General features: G+C 36.2%; 1 protein-coding gene across 3 annotated transcripts in view; it reads left to right on the plus strand.

The window, feature by feature from the left end:
- The window catches only part of PARD3B (par-3 family cell polarity regulator beta), a 568533-nt gene that overhangs the window by 121980 nt on the left and 423437 nt on the right, over positions 1–23116 (plus strand). For all 3 annotated transcript variants that reach the window (XM_060688120.2, XM_060688124.2, XM_034431407.3), the window contains exons 3-4: positions 3400–3571; positions 16927–17036. In XM_060688120.2, the coding sequence (XP_060544103.2) occupies positions 3400–3571; positions 16927–17036 (282 nt within the window). The remainder of the gene's footprint in view (positions 1–3399; positions 3572–16926; positions 17037–23116) is intronic.

Below are 23116 nucleotides of genomic sequence, written 5' to 3' on the forward strand. Positions count from 1 at the left end.
TCTGCTGGGTTGCTTCTTCTTTCGATGTTTCCGCCTCTAACTCCTCTTTACTGCTTTGATCCTTTTCAGACGCTCGTAATTGATCCAAGAACTCTTGAGCTGCTACTAAGCTATCTATCTTAACTTTATTCCCTTGCCACGTGATCCACATGCCTTCCGGTAAGATCCACCTGAAGAGAATATTCCTTTTGTTTAATTGAGTAGCCAAAAACCTATAATCTCTCCTTATCTACCTTACCCTCCTTGGAATTTGTTTCAATATGATCACCTCCTTTCCCTTATACATGACTGGATCATCTCTTGCCATACTATAGAGGATATCCTTTACCTTCTTCCTTGCGAATCTTATATGCACCTCCCTTGGCAATTTATTTCTTCGTGCATAATTTGTCTGGACCCTATACGCCTCGTCAGTTTCCTTTATAATATCCAATTTATCTTGTTGCAACACCTCAGCAATTAATTCTGCCATCACCTGGCACATATCTTCTTCCTTATCTTCCGCAATGTTTTGGAAACGGAGATAGAAGGAGGCTCGATCCATTTCCAATTGGGTAATTGAGTCTGCCAATTCCCTGTTCTGTTCCATCAGTTTTTGGTCAACCGTATCTAAATTTTTTTCCTGTTGTTCCATTTTAACTTCCATCTTTTTAATCTTCTGTGTATTAGTTTGTATCGATTCCTGTATACCAATCATTTTTTGATCTAATGCCCTAATATCTGTCTTCAATTCAGTATGGTTACTAGACATTTTTTCTTGCAACATAATCATCGTGTCCTGTATTGCTGTCAATGTTGATTGCATTGCTTGCATTGTGGGTAGCATTCCTGATTTCTCCATTTTAGAGAAACCTTCAGTCAATTTCTGTGTAGCAGGTGATGTTGTTGTGATCGTGGGATTTGAGGATGTTTTCTTTCCTGTTTTTGTCACCGTGGATGAGAAGCTCATCATCTCTTTTAATACCTTTTTCTGTTTTCTTGTTATATTTTCAATGTTTTTCCAGATTGTCATCCACCAATATTTAACTGCCTCTATCAAATGAATTTATATTAAATCGTTCCCTTCCGTTCCACTATTCAATATTGTTTAGTAATACAATAATTCAATAATTCAAATTTTTATCTGTTGCACAAATCTATCTTGTAATAAGTCACTTATTAATCAATTAATAGTTAAACTAATTTGAACTAAGGTAACCTTCTCACCTGCTACCACTACTTAAGCAAATTATCTTTACCTACCCTTATTTAACACTTAAGCACTGATGACTTTCTAATATATCTTGAGCAATCTAAGTAAACATATAGATAATTAATTATGCAATCTCAATATTCAATATTTTAAGTTATAAAAAGCTAATCAAAATTAAGAATCAATAATTGAAAGAAGAAGAAAGGAGGAGAAGAAAAGGAAAAATCCAATTATAGAATATATAAGATTATAGCGTATATAAATTCCTTAATAAAAAAAAACTAAAAAGTACTTAATAAATTTTAAATAAGTTCACAATTAATTTAGATTATCTAAAATGGAATATGTAATGTATATAATATTAATATAGATATATACTTGTAGATATATAAATTTTCTAATGTTTTTTTTTGTTGTTATTTGCCCAACTCGTTGATTGATTAATTGCTCAATAACTTCTCTCAGTCATAAAAGAGCAAAAGGGAAAAGCAACCAAAAATATAAAAAAGTTCTTTTACAATGATGCAGCAGGCATGCTTTGCTGTATGATCTGCTTCGCGTTGCTCTTAAGTTCAATCACTCTCCATTTGCATTGTCATTCAGATTTCATCAGCCATGTTATCTTCCCCAAGTGCTCCTTCTCAGTCTCTCAGCTCAAGACAGTCTTATTATTAGTCCTGACAACTACCGCACTTCCAAAATCCAGTTCCTTTATTCAATTAGTCTATTCCACACTCTTAACTTTCGAAGTTTGTTTGCTCAAAACAAAGTATCAATCCAATCCACTGAAGGCTCCGTCTCCCTTTCTAAAAGTGTCCTCAATCTCACCGGCACATCTGCGATTTCGTCTCCCACCAATCTCCTCCAACCTCACAATCGCCGCCAATTCCTTCCAGGATCCTTCTTATCCGATGCAGCCAGCACAATCCAATTGAACTCACTCTGAGCGTGTTCAAGGGAGAGTAGTACGAATGATCATAGGCACCAACTTCACCGAAATCTTCTTGCTTCCTGTCTTTTGTTGGCTATCACAGCTTCAAGTCTGCCATTTAAAGCAGACGTGCCGCGTTAGTTTGACAGCGGTAGTCGGTCCAGCAGAGAGTGCTTGCTCCTCACCGCTCTGCCTGCTGACACCCCGCTATCGTCTGCGGAGCTCTCCGAGCTCCCACACCTCGAAGGGACCCCAAAACGCAACAAAAAAGTGGCGCTGCAAGCAGCGATCGCTGTCACAGCGCCATATCACTGGGATTCACCAACCGGAAGTCAACAAATTCCAGGCAACATATCCAGTTTTAAGAAGTGTTAGGAGTTGTGTTTTAGCATTGTTTGTGTCACTGGTTATTCTTCCCTGTAACAATTGTTTCAATTAGATTTGTAGCAAAAAATATGAAATATTATTTGGATCAGTTCTGTTTCCTTTAATGCACTCATTATATATGATCAAAAAATAATTGTTTGCTCTTAATAAATGTGGTAACTTGAACTGTGTGAGAACATTTTTCAATATTTGATTTTGTAATTAATACTGTTTCATATATGCTAGTGTGTTCTATCTCTGTCTGTCTCTGTCTCTGTCCCTCTCTCTCTCTGCCTTTTTCATGTTTGGGGCATGTGTACATCTTTTAGCACTCTATCTTAACATATCTTTCTCTATGTCTTATGACATAATTTCACAGATTGCCTAGTTTCAGACATTGCAAGGTGCTTGTCTTGAGACCCCTAACAGCATCCACTGTTGTACCTTGTGACCCTAACAATGGACATCTATGAGTGATTTTAGGGAGCAGTGTTTTCTCTGTAGTAATGCTATGCCTATGGAGTTCCTTTTTCAGGGAGAATTGTGTATTGTTTGATGTAAAAACCAGATCAGTTTGGTTTTGTTAACTGTTTATCTTTTATCCTATTTGTCTGTTCTTCTCTGATTTTGCTCCTATCTTGATGGATGGGGATCCTTTCCTTCCTTTGTGGAGTGGTATTAAATGATTTTGCTAGTTGCTTGATTGTAAAATAACATAAAAACACATGTTGTTTAAGATTATCTCCTTAGTTTTTGGGACAATTAACAGAAAAGGAGGGGAAGGTAGAAAACTCCAATGAATTTATAGCTCACTGTGGATTAAAATGAAATAGTAATATGGCGGTATGCTTCCTTGGAGGAATCCTATTCTCACTATGAATGCTTTATAAAATGTTGTTTTATTTTACAGTTGATTGCCGTGTATGATGAACAAGATGCATTCCCCAAATCTGATCACACCAATGGTAGTTTAACAGAAGGCAACAGCCCAGATGCTTTTGAGACTGATGTAGCTGCCCAGCTAGCGGCATTTCAACCTATTGGTGGAGAGATAGAAGTGACATCCTCTGCTCTGAAATTAGGTAGGTACCGGTACTTACATTTTTAAGAATGGATTGTTAAGGTAAGAATGTCCCTTGTAATTTTCTTGAGTCTTCCCAAGGATTTATATGCACTAATAAAATATTCTCAATATGCTCCCATCCGTATGGTAAAGGTATGCAAAATCAGTAGCCACACATCAATATCATTGCCCAGTGACTCTGTTGAAGGAAGAGCACTTATTTGGTGATTGTCCTGGAGTTATTCCTAACTCTGCGTTTCTTTTAGTTTAGATACTGGGTTTAAGCTTTCTATTTTTTAATCCAGATAATTTAAAATCTTTGACTTCCAGTTGTACTTTTATTGGCAGGATCTATAAAGATTTATTATTTTGTTTGGTATCAAAGCAGTTTATTAAAAAAACTAAAATAATGATAAAAAGTAGTATATTAATTTTTTAATTAATTAAAAGTTATTGAAGCTTTGTAGCACATAAACAGCCATTGAAACATGTTTTATAAACTTTAAATTTGTCTATTTTTTTGTCACATTTTACTGCCTTGCTTTTCAAAGGGAAAGTTGCATATGTCACCTTTGGGGGCCTTTGTTTTCAACAGCCAGTCACAAGCAACTTGTAATACAAACTTGTAATATAAATACAATACGTAAAACAAAATGTTGAAAATGATCTTTTACAAAACTGGTACATATCAAACTCTGAATTGTTTTGTTGCAGATAGTGGCTTTTTTTTAACCCTTCACATTGCATTTTTCTTACATCTTTCTTATTTGGAAGCTAATACGCATTGTATTCTAAGAGATTCAGATACCCAAGAAATCTGACTTGTCAACCAGGGACATGGGCAGTGGCATCCAAAATCCAATGAAAGCAAATGTTGAAAAGTTAATCAGGAATAGGATTTTTCCATTTGCAGGTGGGATTTTTTTTTTTTTAAAAAAAGAAGGATTTGCTTTTGCTCTTCTGAGAGTTGGTTGAAAACTAAGTAAGAAAAGAAATCCAAACTCACAGAAATCTGGCTTATAAATCAGGGTATTATCAGCAAATTAGATACCAGTGAAGCTACAGTAGATATGGCATAGATTTTATTTTATTTTATGACTGTGATCTCTTAGCCTTTGGACATTTTCAGAGATTCCGAGCTAAGGAAACAAGTCACTTAATCAGGCTCTTCAGAAGCAGGTATTGTGCCTTTGGATTCCCTTCTTGTTTTCTGATCTTGATATACAAAATAAAGTCTTAAATTCTTAAGATCACAGTGGCCTTCATTCTGGGGAAAGGGACCATTGAGCACATGGCTTCCCATCTGATCAACTATGGAAAGAAGAAAGAAAGATTGCCTTGACCTATACACAAGAAGACCATGGCAAAGAAAGATTGTTCTGGAGATAAAGGGTTGATGCCATCATCACCAAATTAGCTCTTCTCATGAATGTTGAGAAATGGCTTGAGGATTTAGAGCCTCTTTTGTGGAGGGCCCAGTTCACCCTTTTCATTTGGGAGCATCCCATTGCATAATAACATGAGGCAGACTCAGTGCAATCCAGCAGTGCTTACTGATTAGTTGATAAATGATAAAAAGTGGCCATAAAAAACAAAACCCCCAATTTAAGTAATTTAACTTTGGGATTAGGATTTGTTCCATGTTTTTATATGAAGTTTAATTATTCATTGTGAAGACGAAGGAAGTATTCTGTAGCATTTTCAAAATTAGAAGTCTAAAATCTCAGACTGTTTAATGCATGTATTCCATCATTTCTTTTTAGTTGCTTCAAAGACTAATGTTAAGAATAATCATTTTTTAAACCATTCATCACTGCCCATTATTTCAGTTTGTTTCCTTTGCCCTTGACTTACTTTATTGTGCTTGTATAAGTCAGCACAAATGGTGTGAGTCAAGGATATCTTCCAGTCTATAAAATACTTCTGGCAATAATAGCATAAAATGAACACTAGCAGGCATTTCAACAAACTGCTTTTGATATCAATTATAGAGTAATTTAAATGGCTCTTAGGTAGAAATGAAGTATTATCAAAGTGAACACTCAAGATGTTTAAACATGAATTGTCATTTGATATAGAATCATAAGTTAGAATATACTCATAAAATTACACTTCAAAGTGTGTGCCCTTCTTTGCTCTTTCTCTTCATGTTTTGTTATTATTGAGTGTTTCCTTAAAACATGCTATATGCAAGCAATCTGTAATGCTGCTTAACTGCTCCTTTCATCAGCAAGGTCTTCAGCTGCAATTATCTATATTTTAGTAGCTTCTTATTTAACTAATCAGTGGAATATTCAGTGGAGATGTGCTAGTAGTAAAGGTTTGTTGTCCTTAGAAATCCCACTCACTGATTTTTTTTTTTTAAATCATCTTCTGGTGCCTTCCTTTTAAATTCTTCCATACTTTTTAATCTTTCCCTTTTTAAAGTTGTGTGTATTTTTTAAATCTTTCCTCTGCAACATATATTTTTATTTTGATGTAATAGTTCTTTAACATGTTAAGCTTTTAAATTATAAGTTTGGTTTTTGGTACTCTTTTATGTTTTGCTATTTTTTTTAAATTATAATTTTATTGGAAGTTTAAAAAATAAGACTAAATTTTAATGCAAACTAAAATAGACTAAGAAGGAAAAAAAGGATGAAGTAAAAGAGAAACATGATGCGCAAAAAGAAAAAATAGAAAAAAAATACTCTGATTTTCTTTACAACAGTTATTAATACAATTGTAGATTTACTATATCCCTTTCTCTAAAGTTGCATTGTGACTCTTCTTTCTATAAACTACCCTATCTAATTGTCAAAACCATAGATCATTAGTTCATTTTTTTCCTGTTATATGCAAATAGTTCTTAAGCAGTTTCCAGTCAGCGATAAAATATAGGTATTATCAACTTGACCATTTCAGCAAGGTCTACTGCATCATCTTCACCAACCATTTCTGTTGTAGGTATTGCCAAATCTTTCGATCTTTGCGCATACAATGATCTCACTGCAGTTAATTAACAGCAAAAACTAAGTTCCATGACTTTTTTCCAACTATTTATCCATCAGTCCCAAGAGTAAAACTTCTGGTTTCAGAATATTCATGTTTAAAATCCTCTGAATCGGTATATGTTTTACTATACTCTAACAAGTTATTGTTTTATATTGTGGATGTGTAGAGAGCTTTCTTTCCTGAAAAATATAAAAACATAAGAAATAATTACTTTCTGCCTCTTTTTTTAACCTGTTGTTTAGCACTTATTCTTCTTGAGACTTTCTGGAAAAAGAAGTTGAGAAGACAAGTTCTAAAACCATATTTTGAAAATCATGTTGGCAGAAAGCAAGCAGAAAATGTAAACTTCAAAATAATTGCCACGCATGTGCATCATGACAAAGTTCTCTTAAAATGTTTGCTTCAACCATATTGATGTTCGTGTGCTAGATTCTTTATGTTTAAGTTATGGCTCAATATTTATTTGTTACCTGCCACTCTGTTTATATTATAGCTCCATTTCAGACATATGAAAATCATACCCACATCTTTCTATCACAGCTTCCTCATGTTGACAAGGATAGGATTTTAAGTGAATTGGAGAGCCTATATTTGTCCTGGTCTTCCTGCCACACTTCGAGGTTTCAAAGACCTGAATAGAACTTGCCTTCAAATGGTGTGTGGGAAACAAGGATTAATTTATAAATGTTAAGCTTCAAAAAAGGAAACTGTACCTCTTAGACTGATGACATATTTTATGTCAGCCTTTTCAAAGCCATACTTTCTTTTAAAATAAATTTCAGTGTGTATCTAAGGCAAAAAAAAAAAAAAAAGCTATACACTTTCAAAGGAGTGTAAATGGGAAAAAAATTCTAAAGTCAAGTGATACTACTGATGTACAGTATACAGTACATCAGGCTAGCAGAACATATAGAAGGGAAGGAACCACAGTAATGAATTAAAAATAATAATGGGCTGCAAAAGAATAACTGGGACACCCTTCAGCTGTTTGGCAGCTAGCAAAGTAGCAGCAGTTCTGAGCTGGTTTTGATGGTGAGGCCTGAAGGGATGGTGATGGCAGCAATGGATCCATCCTGGCATGAGTGGATTTTTAACAAATGCTGGTGGGCCACACAAGGTTGCTTGGTGGTCCATATGTGGTGCAGAACCAGATCAGTGTTTCTAAGTTAGATGGATTTCGCTCTAATTAAATAATTTCTTGCTATTCTTTAATATTATATTTTGAAGAAAAACTTCTAGAAAGGAAAGAAGGCAGAGGGCTTGATCTTTTTCTTTGTGGCATCGTTTCACATATTTGTAGTTAATGATGGTGGGATCCACTGGGAAATAGGACAGTCTACTTTTCTGCTTTGTTGCAGGTTATGCAAAAATAATTTCTTTTCAAACAAAATGGGAAATAAACTCATCTTCTAATCCATGTCTATCTTTATATCTCTTTCTAAATGCTATTTTCTTTGTATCTTCCATGAGTATCCTATGAGTTTGTTATTATGAACTCATAAGTAAACTTGCAAAATAAACTTACGTTTATTAGCTCTTGTTTCTTTTTTGTTTGTCACTAGTGTTGAAATTTTATGTCCAATTTTTTTTTTACTTGTCATGGATATAATCATCTTCTTGTGATTTTGTTGTGGGAATATAAATTTGCAAAGGTGTCAACTACTGATTGACAATCCTTATTTGGTTGGAAAAAGCACAAGATAGATGAAAGAAGTGGAAATATCAATTGGTGTATTAGACTCACTGGCAGGTAGAAATCTGGCTTCAGCTGCTTCAGGGGCTTTGGTATCTTTCAACATCTGGTTGGTAAGGGGAAAAATGTTACCAATGTTTGTGTTGCTGGAGAAGTTGGCAAAGGTCCATTGGTCATGCTTCTGAATTCACTCTTCTTGTTGGGGGCAATATGCTGACTTTTGTAAACTGCTTATAGACTGCTGTAAAGCACTGTGAAGCGGTATATGAGTCTAAGTGCTATTGCTATTCTTCCCCCTCTGTCCCTCCTAGTGTATGCTGACTCCAACCCAGCACATTAACCAAACCTGTTTTGTCCTTGACATCTTTGGTTTACCTCACCTACCACCTGTGATTCTTTCCCACATGTTATGCTTTCCTCTTTCTTCCCTGCCACACACCCACGTCCAATTCTTGAAGGCTTTTCCTTTGATAACTGGAGTGTGAATATGGTTGCCCTAATGTAGCAGCCTCCAAGTCCAGAGGAAAAGGCAGCCAAGGGCAAGAAGGGCCCAACCAGACTGCTCTTTGTATCATCTCATCTCAGTTTTCTCATTTGTCCTTCAGCCCCCCTTGCTGGAGTTATTTTCTAATCCCCAGATGACCTCATTGCCCTTTTTTGAACTTGTTTCAATGTGAAGTGATCGGAAACAGATATTTTATACTTCAAAGGTTATAAAATTATGTTCAAAGCAGAGTAAAGCAGAACATTTGATTTCTGTGATTTGTGAACTCTATTTCTGATGGTGCAATTTAAAATTATATTTGCTTTTGTGGCAGTCACATTTTATTGCTGTCTCATACAGTATGTGAAATGTTGTCTGGTAGTACAACAAAATCTTTTGTATAGGTATTATTGCCAAGGCAGGAATAGCCAACCTACACTTGGGCATTCGACTTAGGTTTCCTAACTTTCCATTTGTGTCTATTAAATAGGTTTCAGCCCTTACTTCAGCCCTTTCCTCTAACCTACCAAGTTGTACTGAATTTTATTTCAACATTTATTTTAGATGTAATCACTGGTAGTCCTCAATTTACAACCAGAATTGAGACCAGAATTTCTGTTGCCAATCAAGTTGTTTGTTGAGTGAGTTGACCAGATTTTTGCCATGATTTTTAAGTGAATTACCATAGTTCTTAAGTGAATCAGTGCCAGAAAGGCATTTGACTGTCAGATGATACAGAAACGCTAAAGGAGAAGAGGCGGATCTCAGGAAACCTGAATTAATTATTTAAATTTTTCTCCACAGTGAAAAGAAGTATAATACCTTATACCTGAAATGGCTTTTAGAGATAAGGTGTCCCAAGTGCTAGGTGACATACAGGTGACAAAAGATCTTTTAGAATGTATTGGCAAATTACAAATTAACTAATCACCTGATTTATATGATAATCTCTTGACAGTAAAAGGAAAGAACTCAAATGTGAAATTGCTGATATGCTAATATGCAAATAACAGCAATATGCAAATTATCTCTCAAATCAGCCTCTATAATGGGATTGGAAAGCAGCCACTGGAACAGTGATTTTTAAAAAGAGATCTAGAAGTGATCCATATAATTATAGGATAGCTAACTATTAATTAGAGGAAAGCATTATTGAAAGGTAGGATTATTAAACATGTAACAAAAGATTTGCTGAAGAAGTACCAAAGTAGATGTACAAATGGCTGTTGTGCGTCTTTAAATGTTTTAGAACATGTTGTGAGAATCAGCCAATGTATAGGAAAAACCCAGGATTCATAAGAAAAACAAATGTTACAAATTAGTAATTGATTAAGCATGCAGAAATAGATATTAGGAATAAATAGAGATCTTAAAATAGAGGGGAAAGATGCTATTTATTTGTTCATCAACCTAATACTTTAAGAAATGTAAAAATAGGGATATACTGTGTTAGTGGCTACCATCAGAAATGGTCCAGATCCACATACTTTGGTTTCAGTAACGCTATTACTACCCCACCTCTACAGTCTTGCTTCCTCATTATGGGGGGGGGGGAGAGCTAGGAGGGATAGGCAAAGAATGGCTGGAATGTTTGCCAAGAATATATAAGCCCAGCAAGGTCACCCAAGCCACAAAGATCATCCTAGCTGCTCAGTTAAAGCAAGTAGGCATTGATACTAGGCAGCAGGCATTTAGGATGATGCTTGACAATAATTTTTTTAAAAAGAGAACTGACAAGTAAAAATATCCTATTGATACAAGGATATACAGTAATATCAATAAGTGGAAAGAGAAGTTGGAAAAGTTGTCAGTGATCAGTATATTGTTGATGAAAGGTTAACTATTAAAATACATTGTTATTTTTAGCAAGAAAAAAAAAGCAAACTCACTTCAATGACAACAGCAAAGGCATAATTTCATACTGTGTGGGAGAAGGGAATGTTATTCCTCTACCCCAAAAACTCATTTTTTTAAAAAAATTGATTTATATGCCACCCTTCTCCGGAGACTCAGGGCGGCTTACAATGTGTTAAGCAATTATATTATATATTAATATATTAATAGAAAATATGAAATACAGTTGCAAGAAAAAGTATGTGAACCCCTTGGGATTACGTGGAGTTTTGCATGAATTGGTCATAAAATGTGCTCTGAACTTCATCTAAGTCACAACAATAGAAAAACACAGTCTGCTTAAAATAATACTACACAAACATTAGATGTTGCCATGGTTTAATTGAACACAACATGTAAACAATCACAGTGCAGGGAGGAAAAAGTATGTGAACCTTTGGACTTAATAACTGGTTGACCCTCCTTTGGCAGCAATAACCTCAACCAAACGTTTCCTGTAGTTGCAGATCAGACCTGCACAATGATCTGGAGTAATTTTGGACCACTCCTCTTCACAAAACTGTTTCAGTGTAGCAATATTTTTGGGATGTCTGGTGTGAATCGCCCTCTTAAGGTCATGCCACAGCATTTCAATCGGGTTGAGGTCAGGACTCTGACTGGGCCACTCCAGAAGGCGTATTCTGTGCTGTTGAAGCCATTTTTTTGTTGAATTACTTGTATGCTTTGGATCATTGTCATGTTGCATCACCCATCCTCTGCGGAGCTTCAGTTGGCGGACAGATGGTCATACGTTTTCCTGCAAAAAGTCTTGATAAACTCTGGAATTCATTTTCCCATCACTGACAACAATCCGTCCAGGCCCTGAGGCAGCAAATCAGCCCCAAACCATGAAGCTCCCTCCGCCATGTTTTACAGTGGGGATGAGGTTTTGATGTTGGTGTGCTGTGCCTTTTTTTCTCCACACATAGTGTTGTGTGTTCTTCCCAAACAACTCAATTTTGGTTTCATCTGTCCACAGTATATTTTGCCAGTAGTGCTGTGAAACATCCAGGTGCTCTTTTGCAAACTTCAAACGTGCTGCAATATTTTTTTTGGACAGCAATGGCTTCCTCCGTGGTGTCCTCTCATATACTCCATTCTTGTTTAATGTTTTCCTTATTGTAGATGTGTCAACAAAAATGTTAGCATGTGCCAGAGATTTCTGTAGGTCTTTATCTGACACTCTAGGATTCTTCTTTACCTCACGAAGCATTCTGCACTGTGCTCTTACAGTCATTTTTACAGGACGACCACGCCTAGGGAGAGTAGCAACAGTGCTAAACTTTCTCCATTTGTAGACAGTCTGTCTTACCGTGGACACATGAACATCAAGGCTTTTGGAGATACGTTTGTAACCCTTTCCAGCTTCAAGCAAGTCAACAATTCTTGATCATAGGTCTTCTGAGAGCTCTCTTCTGCGAGGCATGGTTCACATCAGACAATGCTTCTTGAAACCAGTAAACCCAAAACAAGTGTGTGTTTTTAAAGGACAGCTGTCAGCAACACATCCAATATCATCACATTGATTGGAGTCAAGGTTGGCTCACTCCTGGCTCCAATTAGCTCTTGGAGAAGTCATTAGACTAGGGGCTCACATACTTTTTCCTCCCTGCACTGTGAATGTTTCCATGTTATGTTCAATTAAACCCTGGCAACATCTAATGTTTGTGTAGTATTATTTTAAGCAGACTGTGTTTTTCTATTGTTGTGACTTAGATGAAGTTCAGAGCACATTTTATGCAAAACTCCACGTAATCCCAAGGGGTTCACATACTTTTTCTTGCAACTGTATTGATAATAAAATGCCAGATAATGAGCTCCTCAGATCCGATTGCACTCAATATGCTTCTTAGGTAGACCTGAGAGTCTTTTAGGGTACTAATAATGTTAATTAAATAGCTAATTTTAAGTCTTTGAGATGTCTAGTTGCTGATGTTGCCATGCAGAGAAAGAAGATGTGAAGCTGCAAAGACAGAATTGCAGTGAACACATGGAATGTAAGAAGTGTGAATATGTTCAGCACTATGAAAGGTGAAATGAAGCTATTACATATTTACATCTTAGGCATCAGTGAACTGAGATAGACTGGAATTGGATACTTAATCTTAGAAATTAACAGTATTTACTACTCAGGACGTTTAAAAAAGGACATAATTATGAAGGTAATAGCAAGAACAGTACTTGCCTATAATGCACTCAATGACTGACTAATATCAGTTAAAGTTGGAATGCCAAGTTGGAAATATCAAAGAGGAACCTAATATTAGCTCAGGAAATTAAAATTAATCACTAGCAATAGCATTTAGACTTATAAACTGCTCCAGACTGCTTTATAGCAGTCTCTGAGCACCTTACAGAGTCTGCATATTGCCCCCAACAATCTGGATCCTCATTTTACTGACTTCAGAAGGATGGAAGGCTAAGTCAACCTTGAGTCCAGTCAGAATTGAACTCCTGGCTGTGGGCTGAGTTAGCCTGCAATTTTGCATTTTAACCACTGTGCCACCATGATTCATAATTAATAGGCAAATAATTTAACAATTTCTGTCACTCCATTAACTTTGAATTAATAACACAGTCATCAAATAACTAAAATGACAATTGTGCAAGAAAATTGTATACAGGTAGTCCTTGACTTATGACCACAATGGGGACCAGAATTTCTGTTATAAAGCAAGCTGGTTGTTAGGTGAGGCATTATTGATTTTATGACCTGTTTTGCCATGGTGGTTAAGCATATCACCTATGTTGTTAAATGATTCATATAGATGTTAAGAGAATCTGGCTTCCCCCATTGACTTTGCTTGTTGGAAGCCATCTGAGAAGGTCACAAATGGCAATTCCGGGATACTGTAATCATTACAAATATATGCAGATTGGCCAAAACCCAAATTTTGATCATGTGTCCGTGGGGTTGCTGCAATGCAAGGACCAGTTGTAAGTCACTTTTTTCATTGCTGTTATAAGTTTGGTGCTAAACGAATGGTTGTAAATCGAGGATTACCTGTATAAAAAACAAATAGAGCACATTATTGGTAGAAGGAAGTAGAAATTTTCAGTTATAACAGCCAGGGACTGAATGCGGAATAGATCACAAATTGGACATATCCAAATTGCACATTAAACTGAAATTGAAAAAAGAAATGTTCTACAATAATGCTTGGAGCATAAGTACCCACCATTTTCAAGGAGAACATCAGGAATTACTTTGAAATCTTATTAACAGAGAATCAGAGGAACGCTCTCTACATGGGGCTTCCCTTGAAGAGCACCCGGAGGCTCCAACTGGTCCAGAATGCAGCAGCGCGGGTAGTGATGGGAGCAGCATGGCGCTCCCAGGTAACACCGCTCCTGCGCGAGCTGCACTGGCTCCCAGTGGTCTTCCGGGTGCGCTTCAAGGTGTTGGTTATCACCTTTAAAACGCTCCATGGCATCGGGCCTAGCTATCTTCAAGACCGCCTGCTGCTACTGACGACCTCCCTTCGTCCCGTGCGCTCCCACAGAGAGGGCCTCCTCAGGGTGCCATCAGCCAATCAATGTAGGCTGGTGACTCCCAGGGGGAGGGCCTTCTCTGTGGGGGCACCTACCCTCTGGAATCAGTTGCCCCCAGAGATAAGGAGAATCCAAGACCTTAGTGCCTTCCGCCATGCCCTTAAAACCCACTTTTTCCAGCAAGCTGGGCTGGCTTAAGAAGAAATTTTAAATGTTTTAATTGGTTTGTGTTTTTAATTTTGGGCCAAATTTATATATATTTTAATTGTTTTTAATATTTGTATTTCATGTTTTTTAATTCTGGCTGTACACTGCCCTGAGTCCTCAGGGAGAAGGGCGGTATATAAATTTAAATAAATAAATAAATAAATAAATAAATAAATAAATAAATAATAAACAAACAAACAAACAAACAAACTTAAGGAACACATTAAAGATGAATGTGAAAACAGACTGGAAAAGATGAAGAAATAGAAGAAAATAAAGTGGATCTCAGAACAAACTATTAAAATTGCTAAGAACAGAGTTGGAAAAAATCCAAAGCCAGGAACGATAAAAATCTCAGAAAGAAACTTAACAAATGGTTTCACAGAACTGTTAAAAGACAGAATGTATTCCAGAAGATCTCTAAACTTAGAAGAAGGTTTGTATCATTAATTGGGATTCTAAAGGACACAAATGGACAGACAGTGACTGATTCAAAAAAGATCAAAGAAAACTGGAAGGAATTTCCTGAGAATTTGTACAATAGAGATGTTAACATCCAAGATACCTTTGAAGATATTCCATATTTACAAAGACCTGTAATAATATACAGAAACCTCTAAAATGGTTTTAGATTAGTGCTCTGTCATTATCAGTTTGGGAAACCACAATAAGTGATGGAATATTTATAACAAACAAAAGAAGAATCAGTACAGCTTCTAACCAAATAATCTGGAGAATGACACAGTGGCCAACAAATTGCAGTTAATATGGTGTGCAAAATTTCTTACAATATCCTTAATTTCTATGTTAGCAAGATAATGTTTAGGATAATCCAATGCAGATTAGAACTCTACATGAGAAGAAAAAAGGCAAATATTCAAGATGGCTTTAGAAAAATGCAAGAAATGTTGATGAAGGGATAGCTAAGAAAGTCAAAGAATACTAGGAACAAGTCAATATGTACTTCATTGATATAGAAAGGCAATAGTTGTATTGATCATGTAAACTTGTAGAATGTGCTTAGAAAAATGAGAATTTCAGAGCATCTTATTATCCTAGTGCAAAAACAATATACAAGTCAGAAAACCACAGTATGTACAGAACCTGATCAAAGAGATTAGCTCTAGTTGGGGAAGACATGGGATAAGGCATAAATGACTCCAATTAATTCTTTCAGACCCAATAATCAAAGACTTAGCTCTCTGGAAGAAGTCTATAATGCAATAAAATATGGAAAGAAAGTGACCAGAACCAAGGTGGATGGGCTTAATTACAATAGTGATGAGTGCACAATTAGAAGACTTGACAAACAAGATTAGAACAAATCCTTCTGGAGAAAATGTCCTTAGAGTCAACACTGACTTGACGCTGCATGATCAGCCAGAATGCTACTTCATCTAGTAGCAGACTCCATAGCTGTGGGCTGGGTCAGAGAAGTAAAAAATCTAGGTAACTCTGATAACTATCCAGTCAATATCTTGCCATGCTAATTAGATTTGTTATTCAGAGTTGTCAAATTCTAACGGAAGTGATTCTAGCTACTTAAAGCTCAATAGTTTAAGTGTGTATGCAGCTGGACTTATTTTCACTCAGATATTTTATTTTGGTTTTCTTAAAGAAGCAGTATAAAGTGTATTCTTGTTTCAAAAACCAAAATAAAATGGAATTGCTCAGAAAAGGACTATTTGCTCCTACCAAGACATAATCCTTCACAAATTTGAGCTGGCTCTTGTTTAGAAGAGCATCAAAGCTAAAATAGTATTTTAAAAACAGATTGTCTATGATATTTTCAAATCTAAATATATGTTTAACATTCAGGGAGTTGTATCTCCTGATATACAGACTGTTGAGAAATAGGTTTCGAAGGAATGAAAAAATGAATAATATATATTGGCATAATTTACATAGAGAAAAGTTTGAGATATTATGCCAGTTGGCTAAGGATCCAGAGATTATAATTAAATCTGTTGAGTAAAAAAATGCTATGGGAACTAAGAATAGATTAGGACTATTCCTTTTAAAAGGAAATTGGACTAAATCATGGAGAATCTGCTTATCACAGGCTGCTAATCTTGATGACTGATCCTGTAAAGTAAAATGCTTTCTTAATTCCTTTTTACAATTTTACAATTCTTTTTTACAATCCATACATTGTATTATTGACACACAACATGTTTTTCTTTCTTTTTCTGACGTATTTGGAAATCTCACTCAAAATAATTTTTGTTTTGTTTTCCATACTAAAAAAAAGCAAGAGTTGATTGTTTTGTAAAGTATTCCTAAATCCTTGTAGAAATATTACAATATCCTTGTAGAGGAAGCAGTTCTTCCTTATCTCCACTGGCCAGCTACAGCTGTGCCTCTCCTGTCCCTAGTTCAGCCAGCCGCTTGTCTGGTTGTCCTCCTGCAACCACAGCTCCTGGCTTGGAACTTCAGGCAATCTCCTAATGTTCCTCCACACCTTCCCCCAACATCCCTGGAACCAGCTCTTCATTTGAACTGGCAACTGGAGAAGCATCCACAGAAGCTATCATAAATATATAATGTTATAAAAGTGAATGCTTCTAAAGTAACCCTAGTTAATCAAATATATTATTTTCTCTCTTTCTAGGTACTCCACTTTTGGTTAGAAGGAGTAGTGATCCAACTGTGGGACAGCCAGCTGATTTTGTGCCAGGAGCTTCACATGCTAATCACCATATTTTGAAGTCTTCTGTGTCAGTAAGTATCTTGTGCTTTCAGATTCTGATATTGTTTCTAGCAATATTAGGATTCTTACAAATCCAGTTGTTAAGCAGTTTATATTCTATTACTCAAAAATCACAAACATCTAGGACAATCTTACCAATTCATTTGAGAAAGTTTCTCTGTCCAGTAAAAAACGAATGGAAGAAAGATATTTGTTCTGAAGCTAAAGTAATATTTTGCTCACTAGATTACAACCTCAATTCTCCTTAGTAAAAATTCAAATGCAAAATACTTTAAGCAGAATTCCAATAACGTGTTTCCTTAAATCCTTTTTACAACAACTGGGTATGCTATACGAAATCTGCTCCTGAAATTTATGAAAATTCTAAAAATGTTTGTCTGATATGAAGAACTACAGTTCTGTATCTGTGGGTGCTCTTGAAAGAAAGAGAAAAAAATGAGGAATTCTGAAGAAATGATGAGTAGAACATCTGATACTCCTTCTATATACATGTGTGTTGTGCAAGTATTTTTCATCTCAATGGAATACAGAAAATTCTAGATGCTATAAAACTCATGATCACAAAAGCAAAACATCTTCAATGTTTTACTAGAAATGAGAAAAATCACTCTTCAGAGCAATTTCACATAGTTATTAATGTAGCAGGTGCCTTTGGTCCCAGCTGGCACTTCTAGTTACACGTATACACCCACCCCGCACCCAAAAATCTACATAAATGTATACATTTGAAACATTTTGTTTACTTGATATAACCACTTGCTCTTTATGTTAAGTTTAATTAAATGTTAGATAAATTAAAAATTAAATAAAAAGATTTTAATTCTTATTCTGGTAGCCACGCTTGCTACTGAAATCCTGATTATTTGTATTTGTTGGATTATAATTAGTGATAATTTCTAGTATATAACATGTATAATTGTCCAAATCTTCTTCAAATAAAGATCTAATGATTTTGCAAGAATTTAAAATCAAAATAAATTTAAACACAGAGGAAGTAAAGTTTGATTTGTGTTGATTATATGAACAATATTGTTTTCTTAACAATAAAATGGCATATATTTTTTCAATATTTTTTTAACTTCTTAGTTTAGTCTATAACACTGTGATTTTCTTGTGGTATCCTATTCAAGTACCATTAGATTGATCCTGGTTGACTTTTTAGATTATCCTGTTTATTAGGTGCTACTGTTTGAGGTGCATTTGAAATAGTACTGTAGTGAGAAAACTTTATACTACTGTAGTGAGAAAACTAAAATGTGTCTAATAAAAGGAAAAAATAAGGAAACTACAAATCAAATATTAAAAAAAATATAAAGTAATGCAGGAACAACTTAAAAGAAACCACTCTGTAGTTATACATATACTGTATATGAACCAGTTGGAAACCTAAGAAAACAATATATTTAATGGATTATAAAACGCAGATAAATTCATGGCTTTCATTAAATAAAGATCCTTTGAAAATGGAACCAAACAAGATAATTCATTAGCTTGACAATTAACAGAAAAGCCAAACCTGAATTCACTATGTATGGTGTAATTAATTCATCCAATTAAATGAGTAGTATTAAGGGTGAATAAATTAAAAAAAATATGAGTCTTAATGAAAAGCTTCATAATAATTACCATAAACCAAGGAAATAAAGTACTTTTAAAAATAAGTTACAGGTAAATTCTGTGAATTCTGTCACGAGGATAATGAAAATCTAAATGCAAATATAGGAGTATTATCGAGAAAAAATATCTAGTTACAAAAAGAAAGGATTCAAACTATAGAGATAAAATAGTATTAATTAATGAAAATGTATAGCATAGACAATTCTAGATCCATGGAACTGAAGAAAAAGCTTACAGCATTCATTTTCAGGAAGGGAAATTATACAACAAATGCTGAGTTATATTGACCAGCTTCCAATGCAGATGATAAAATCATCTGGGGACTTTTAGCAAACAGATTAAATCATATAATTGGTAACTACACAAATATTAAGCTGGATTGATTAAACAAAAATATTCAATTTATACTAATAGAATTCACCATATTAACAATGCACATATAAGCAAAGAAATCCACTTTGGAACTTTCTTGGATGCAGCTGAAGCATTTAATAGTACGAGTATTCTTGTTTGGCAATGTCTCCTTTATAAATCACCAATATTAAATTGATTGCACCAATCTGTTTTGCACTTTTAGCAAGGTAACTGCTAAACAGGTGATTAGGTATGAGTCTTTGTTTGCAAAAGGTGATCATTCTCCTCTCTATTGTGTGCTTTTCTCATTGAGTTATTTAAACATTTAAAACTGTGTGTAAAGGTGTTAACATTTTTCCACCCAGAATATAGGTAGTCCTTGGTTAACAACTCACTGTTCAAAGTCCCCCCTGAGGGAGATGGGTGGTTCAAAAATGTGAAAAACAAATAAATAAATTTGTTCAGTGACCATTTGAAGCTACCTCAGGGCTGAATGAATGGTACTTATGTCTGATCCCTGAAGTTATAACCATTGCAATGCATTTATCAATAGCACTTCTGGACTAATGAGTAGGTTGACAGCTGAATTGAGATTTATATGTGTAGAGTGTGAGATAACTAGTAAGGTCTTCTTCAGCTGATCCTCTATATGTCTTTGTAAGTCAGCCACTCTTTTTTTCTCTCTAGTATCACCTGGATTATTAGTGAGGATAGTATTTAAAACAGATATATACAACCAGATGGATGGATGGGTGGATAGGAAGGGGAGGGGAAGGGAAGGAAGGGGAGGAGAGGAGAGGAGAGGAGAGGAGAGGAGAGGAGAGGAGAGGAGAGGAGAGGAGAGAAGAGAAGAGAGAAGAGAAGAGAAGAGAAGAGAAGAGAAGAGAAGAGAAGAGAAGAGAAGAGAAGAGAAGAGAAGAAGGAAGGTTTCTGATGAACTTCTTGGATGAGAAGCGAACGTCTTCAAGGAAAAGTCCAGTTGCCTTTTGAAGCACCTTTGGGTGGCATTGTTGCAAAATTACTTTGTAACTGAATGGTCACTGCCCAAGGATGTCACCAAGTGAGGTCTATTTCCTGGGAGTGTCCCAGGAGGCAGTCTAGCACTTGAACAAGCATTTCATAGTTCCATATCCTGCCCAAAGAGACAGAAATATACATGGTTTTAAATGAAATAAAAATTAAAACATTTATTTCCTAAACAATTTTCAAGGAGTAATTTTAACATTTCTTAAACACTATTTAGAAGAATTTCAAGCTATTTTTTATAGCTCAGTGAACTATAGTAGGCAAAAAATGCATAAACCTTTTGCTTTAACAGAATTGCCAGTAGGGACTTAAATCTCTATTGTACTTTTTAGTTGTTTATGTCCAACATATAACAAATTAATTGGAAGTTTGAATTGCACAAATTTGTCAATCGAATTGCGTAGATAGTCTGAGTGAAAATAAACAATTTACACTCAATGCTTACCAAAATTATGTTGTAACATGCTCAGGCATGAAACATTTTCAATCTGGCTGTCTAAATTCAGCAAGATTAATAAGCTTCAGGTCTGGTGTTCCTTTGAGATATGAACATAAATATTGCTTCAATTAACTTGAATATGAGTGTGGATTAATTTAAGATATACTCCTAAAAATGCAGTAAGATATGTACAAAGCTATTTTAGGGTTAGGTCATTTTAGGAATGAAACATCCCAGAGAATTCCAAAATATTTTGTTTCAATTCTTAATAACATTTGAAAAAGCCAGTTTCAAAAGAGTCAAATTGCTGTAGAAAGTAGAATATTTTGTTCCTGAAAACAAGTTTTGCACATCAGTTAACTATTACAATATAAGGAGTTCTCCTTTAGCACTCTGCAATGGTGGCGACCTATACAGTATATATAGCCATGGACTAGTCAATCTTGACTTTTCTTTTTCATAGAATAAGTTAACCTGTTAATCAATAGAGGATATTTTATTTATTATTATATTTATCAAATTTTAAAAACCATTCATTTATATTGCAGAGGGACTCTGGGTGGTGTACAAGTGAGCAATATTAAAACATAAAAGACAGTATATAAAAGGATATATTAGAAATTAATATTTGTTTGTTTTATGTTTTATTAGATTTATATACCGCCCTACTCCCGAAGGACTCAGGGCAGTGAACAGGCACAAAATAAAATACATAGATACAAAAGTTAAAAGACATAATTAAAACCAGATTAAATAATTTAGCCCGAGACAATTAAAAAATCCCAATAATTTAAAACAGATTAAAATTTCGATTTAAAAGAATTTTAAAACAGGGGAGAAAATTAGGCCAGGCCAGCTTGCTGGAATAGGAGAATCTTAAGAGCACGGCGGAAAGTGCGTAGATCCGGGATCCTCCGTATCTCTGGGGTGAAACTCGTTCCAGATAGTGGGTGCCCTCACAGAGAAGGCCCTCCCCCTGGGGGCCGCCAGTCGACATTGTTTAGCTGATGGCACCTGGAGGAGCCCCTCTCTATGAGAGCGTACCGGCCGGTGGGAAGCTGCTTGTGGTAGTAGGCGGTCCCGTAAATAACCAGGTCCTAAGCCATGGAGCGCTCTAAAGGTGGTAACCAAAACCTTGAAGCGCACCCGGAAGACCACCGGGAGCCAGTGCAGCTTGCGCAGGAGAGGTGTCACATGGGAGCGCCATGTTGCTCCCATAACCACCCGCACGGCCGCACTCTGCGCCAGTCGGAGCCTCCGGGTGCTCCTCAAGGGGAGCCCCATGTAGAGAGCGTTGCAGTAGTCCAGGCGGGAAGTGACGAGGGCATGAGTGACTGTGTGTAGGGAGACCCGATCCAGAAAGGGACGCAACTGGCGAATCAGGTGAACCTGATGAAAAATCCTCCCGGTCACGGCCGTCAAGTGCTCTTCTAAAGACAGCCGTGAATCCAGGAGGACACCCAAGTTGCGAGCCCTCTTCGTGGGGGCCAGCGATTCGCCCCCAATACTCAGCGATGGCGTCAACTGACTATATCGGGACGTCGGAAACCACAGCCACTCGGTCTTGGATGGGTTGAGCCTGAGCCTGTTCCTCCCCATCCAGATCCGCACGGCCTCCAGACACAATATTAAACTTAATTGAAAGGCGGGAGGGGGAGGCTTTCAGGGCGTAACCAGCCCCATGGCTGCATGCTTTTCTGTGAGCCCCAAGCATAGCTGCAGAACCATGCCTGTCCACCTCACCTCTGGATAGAGACTGTTCCACAGGACAGTGGCAATGGCAGATAAGGCTCACTTCCTGGACCCCACCAGTTGGAATTCTTTTAAGTGATGGGATGCACAATTTGCCTTCTCTGCCTGGCCAGGTGGAATGGGCTGAGTTAATGGGACTGAGACAGTACTCAATTATAATCTGAACCTCTTACCTGGCTTTAAAGATCATAACCTTCACCTTGAATTGGACCCAGAAGCAAACTGGCTTCCAGTTTTTACATGTGCTGTTTTTTGGGTGTCCAAGTTCGCCCCTTGTGGTCACATTTTGTAACTTTGATAATCTACACTTGCATTAAAAGCACTGTTGAATCTAGCACAGAATGAAATAATTATCACAAAATAACTGTTGTGGGAGACATAAATAGATGAGAGAAGCAGTAATTTGCCAGAAGGAAGTAGGAAGCTAAGCCCAAGACACTCTCTAACTCAATTTGCTTCAGTAACTGTGGGGGAAAAGTAAATACATTTCAAAACTCTGGCATATAGTTACATTTGCCTTCATTTTCCAAAAATGTGTATGCCACCTGCATGGATCCCCAAAACCAGTTTTCATATACCATGTCACACATATCCATCATGTTATTCCCTAAGCAAACACAGGGAAAAAGTAAGTCAAGAAAATTAATGATGTGAAGTAAGAAAAAGAGAATAGGAGATAAGATCTAAACCTACTATGCCACTTGCCAGATGTGCTATAGATACTGACATTAGTAGAGAAAGTATAATCTGAATTATAGGCCTGTTAATGGAATTTCTGCCAAGAAATTTCAGCGGCTGAGGTCAAGGAAAAATGCCTTTTCAGTGGTGGCCCCATCTCTGGAACACTTTAGCACTGGAGGTGAGAACTGCATTCACACTTTTGGCCCTCTGGAAGGATATTAA

This window comes from Pantherophis guttatus, chromosome 1 (genome assembly GCF_059756535.1).
Source record: "Pantherophis guttatus breed Tessera chromosome 1, ASM5975653v1, whole genome shotgun sequence".
Lineage (NCBI taxonomy): Eukaryota > Metazoa > Chordata > Lepidosauria > Squamata > Colubridae > Pantherophis > Pantherophis guttatus.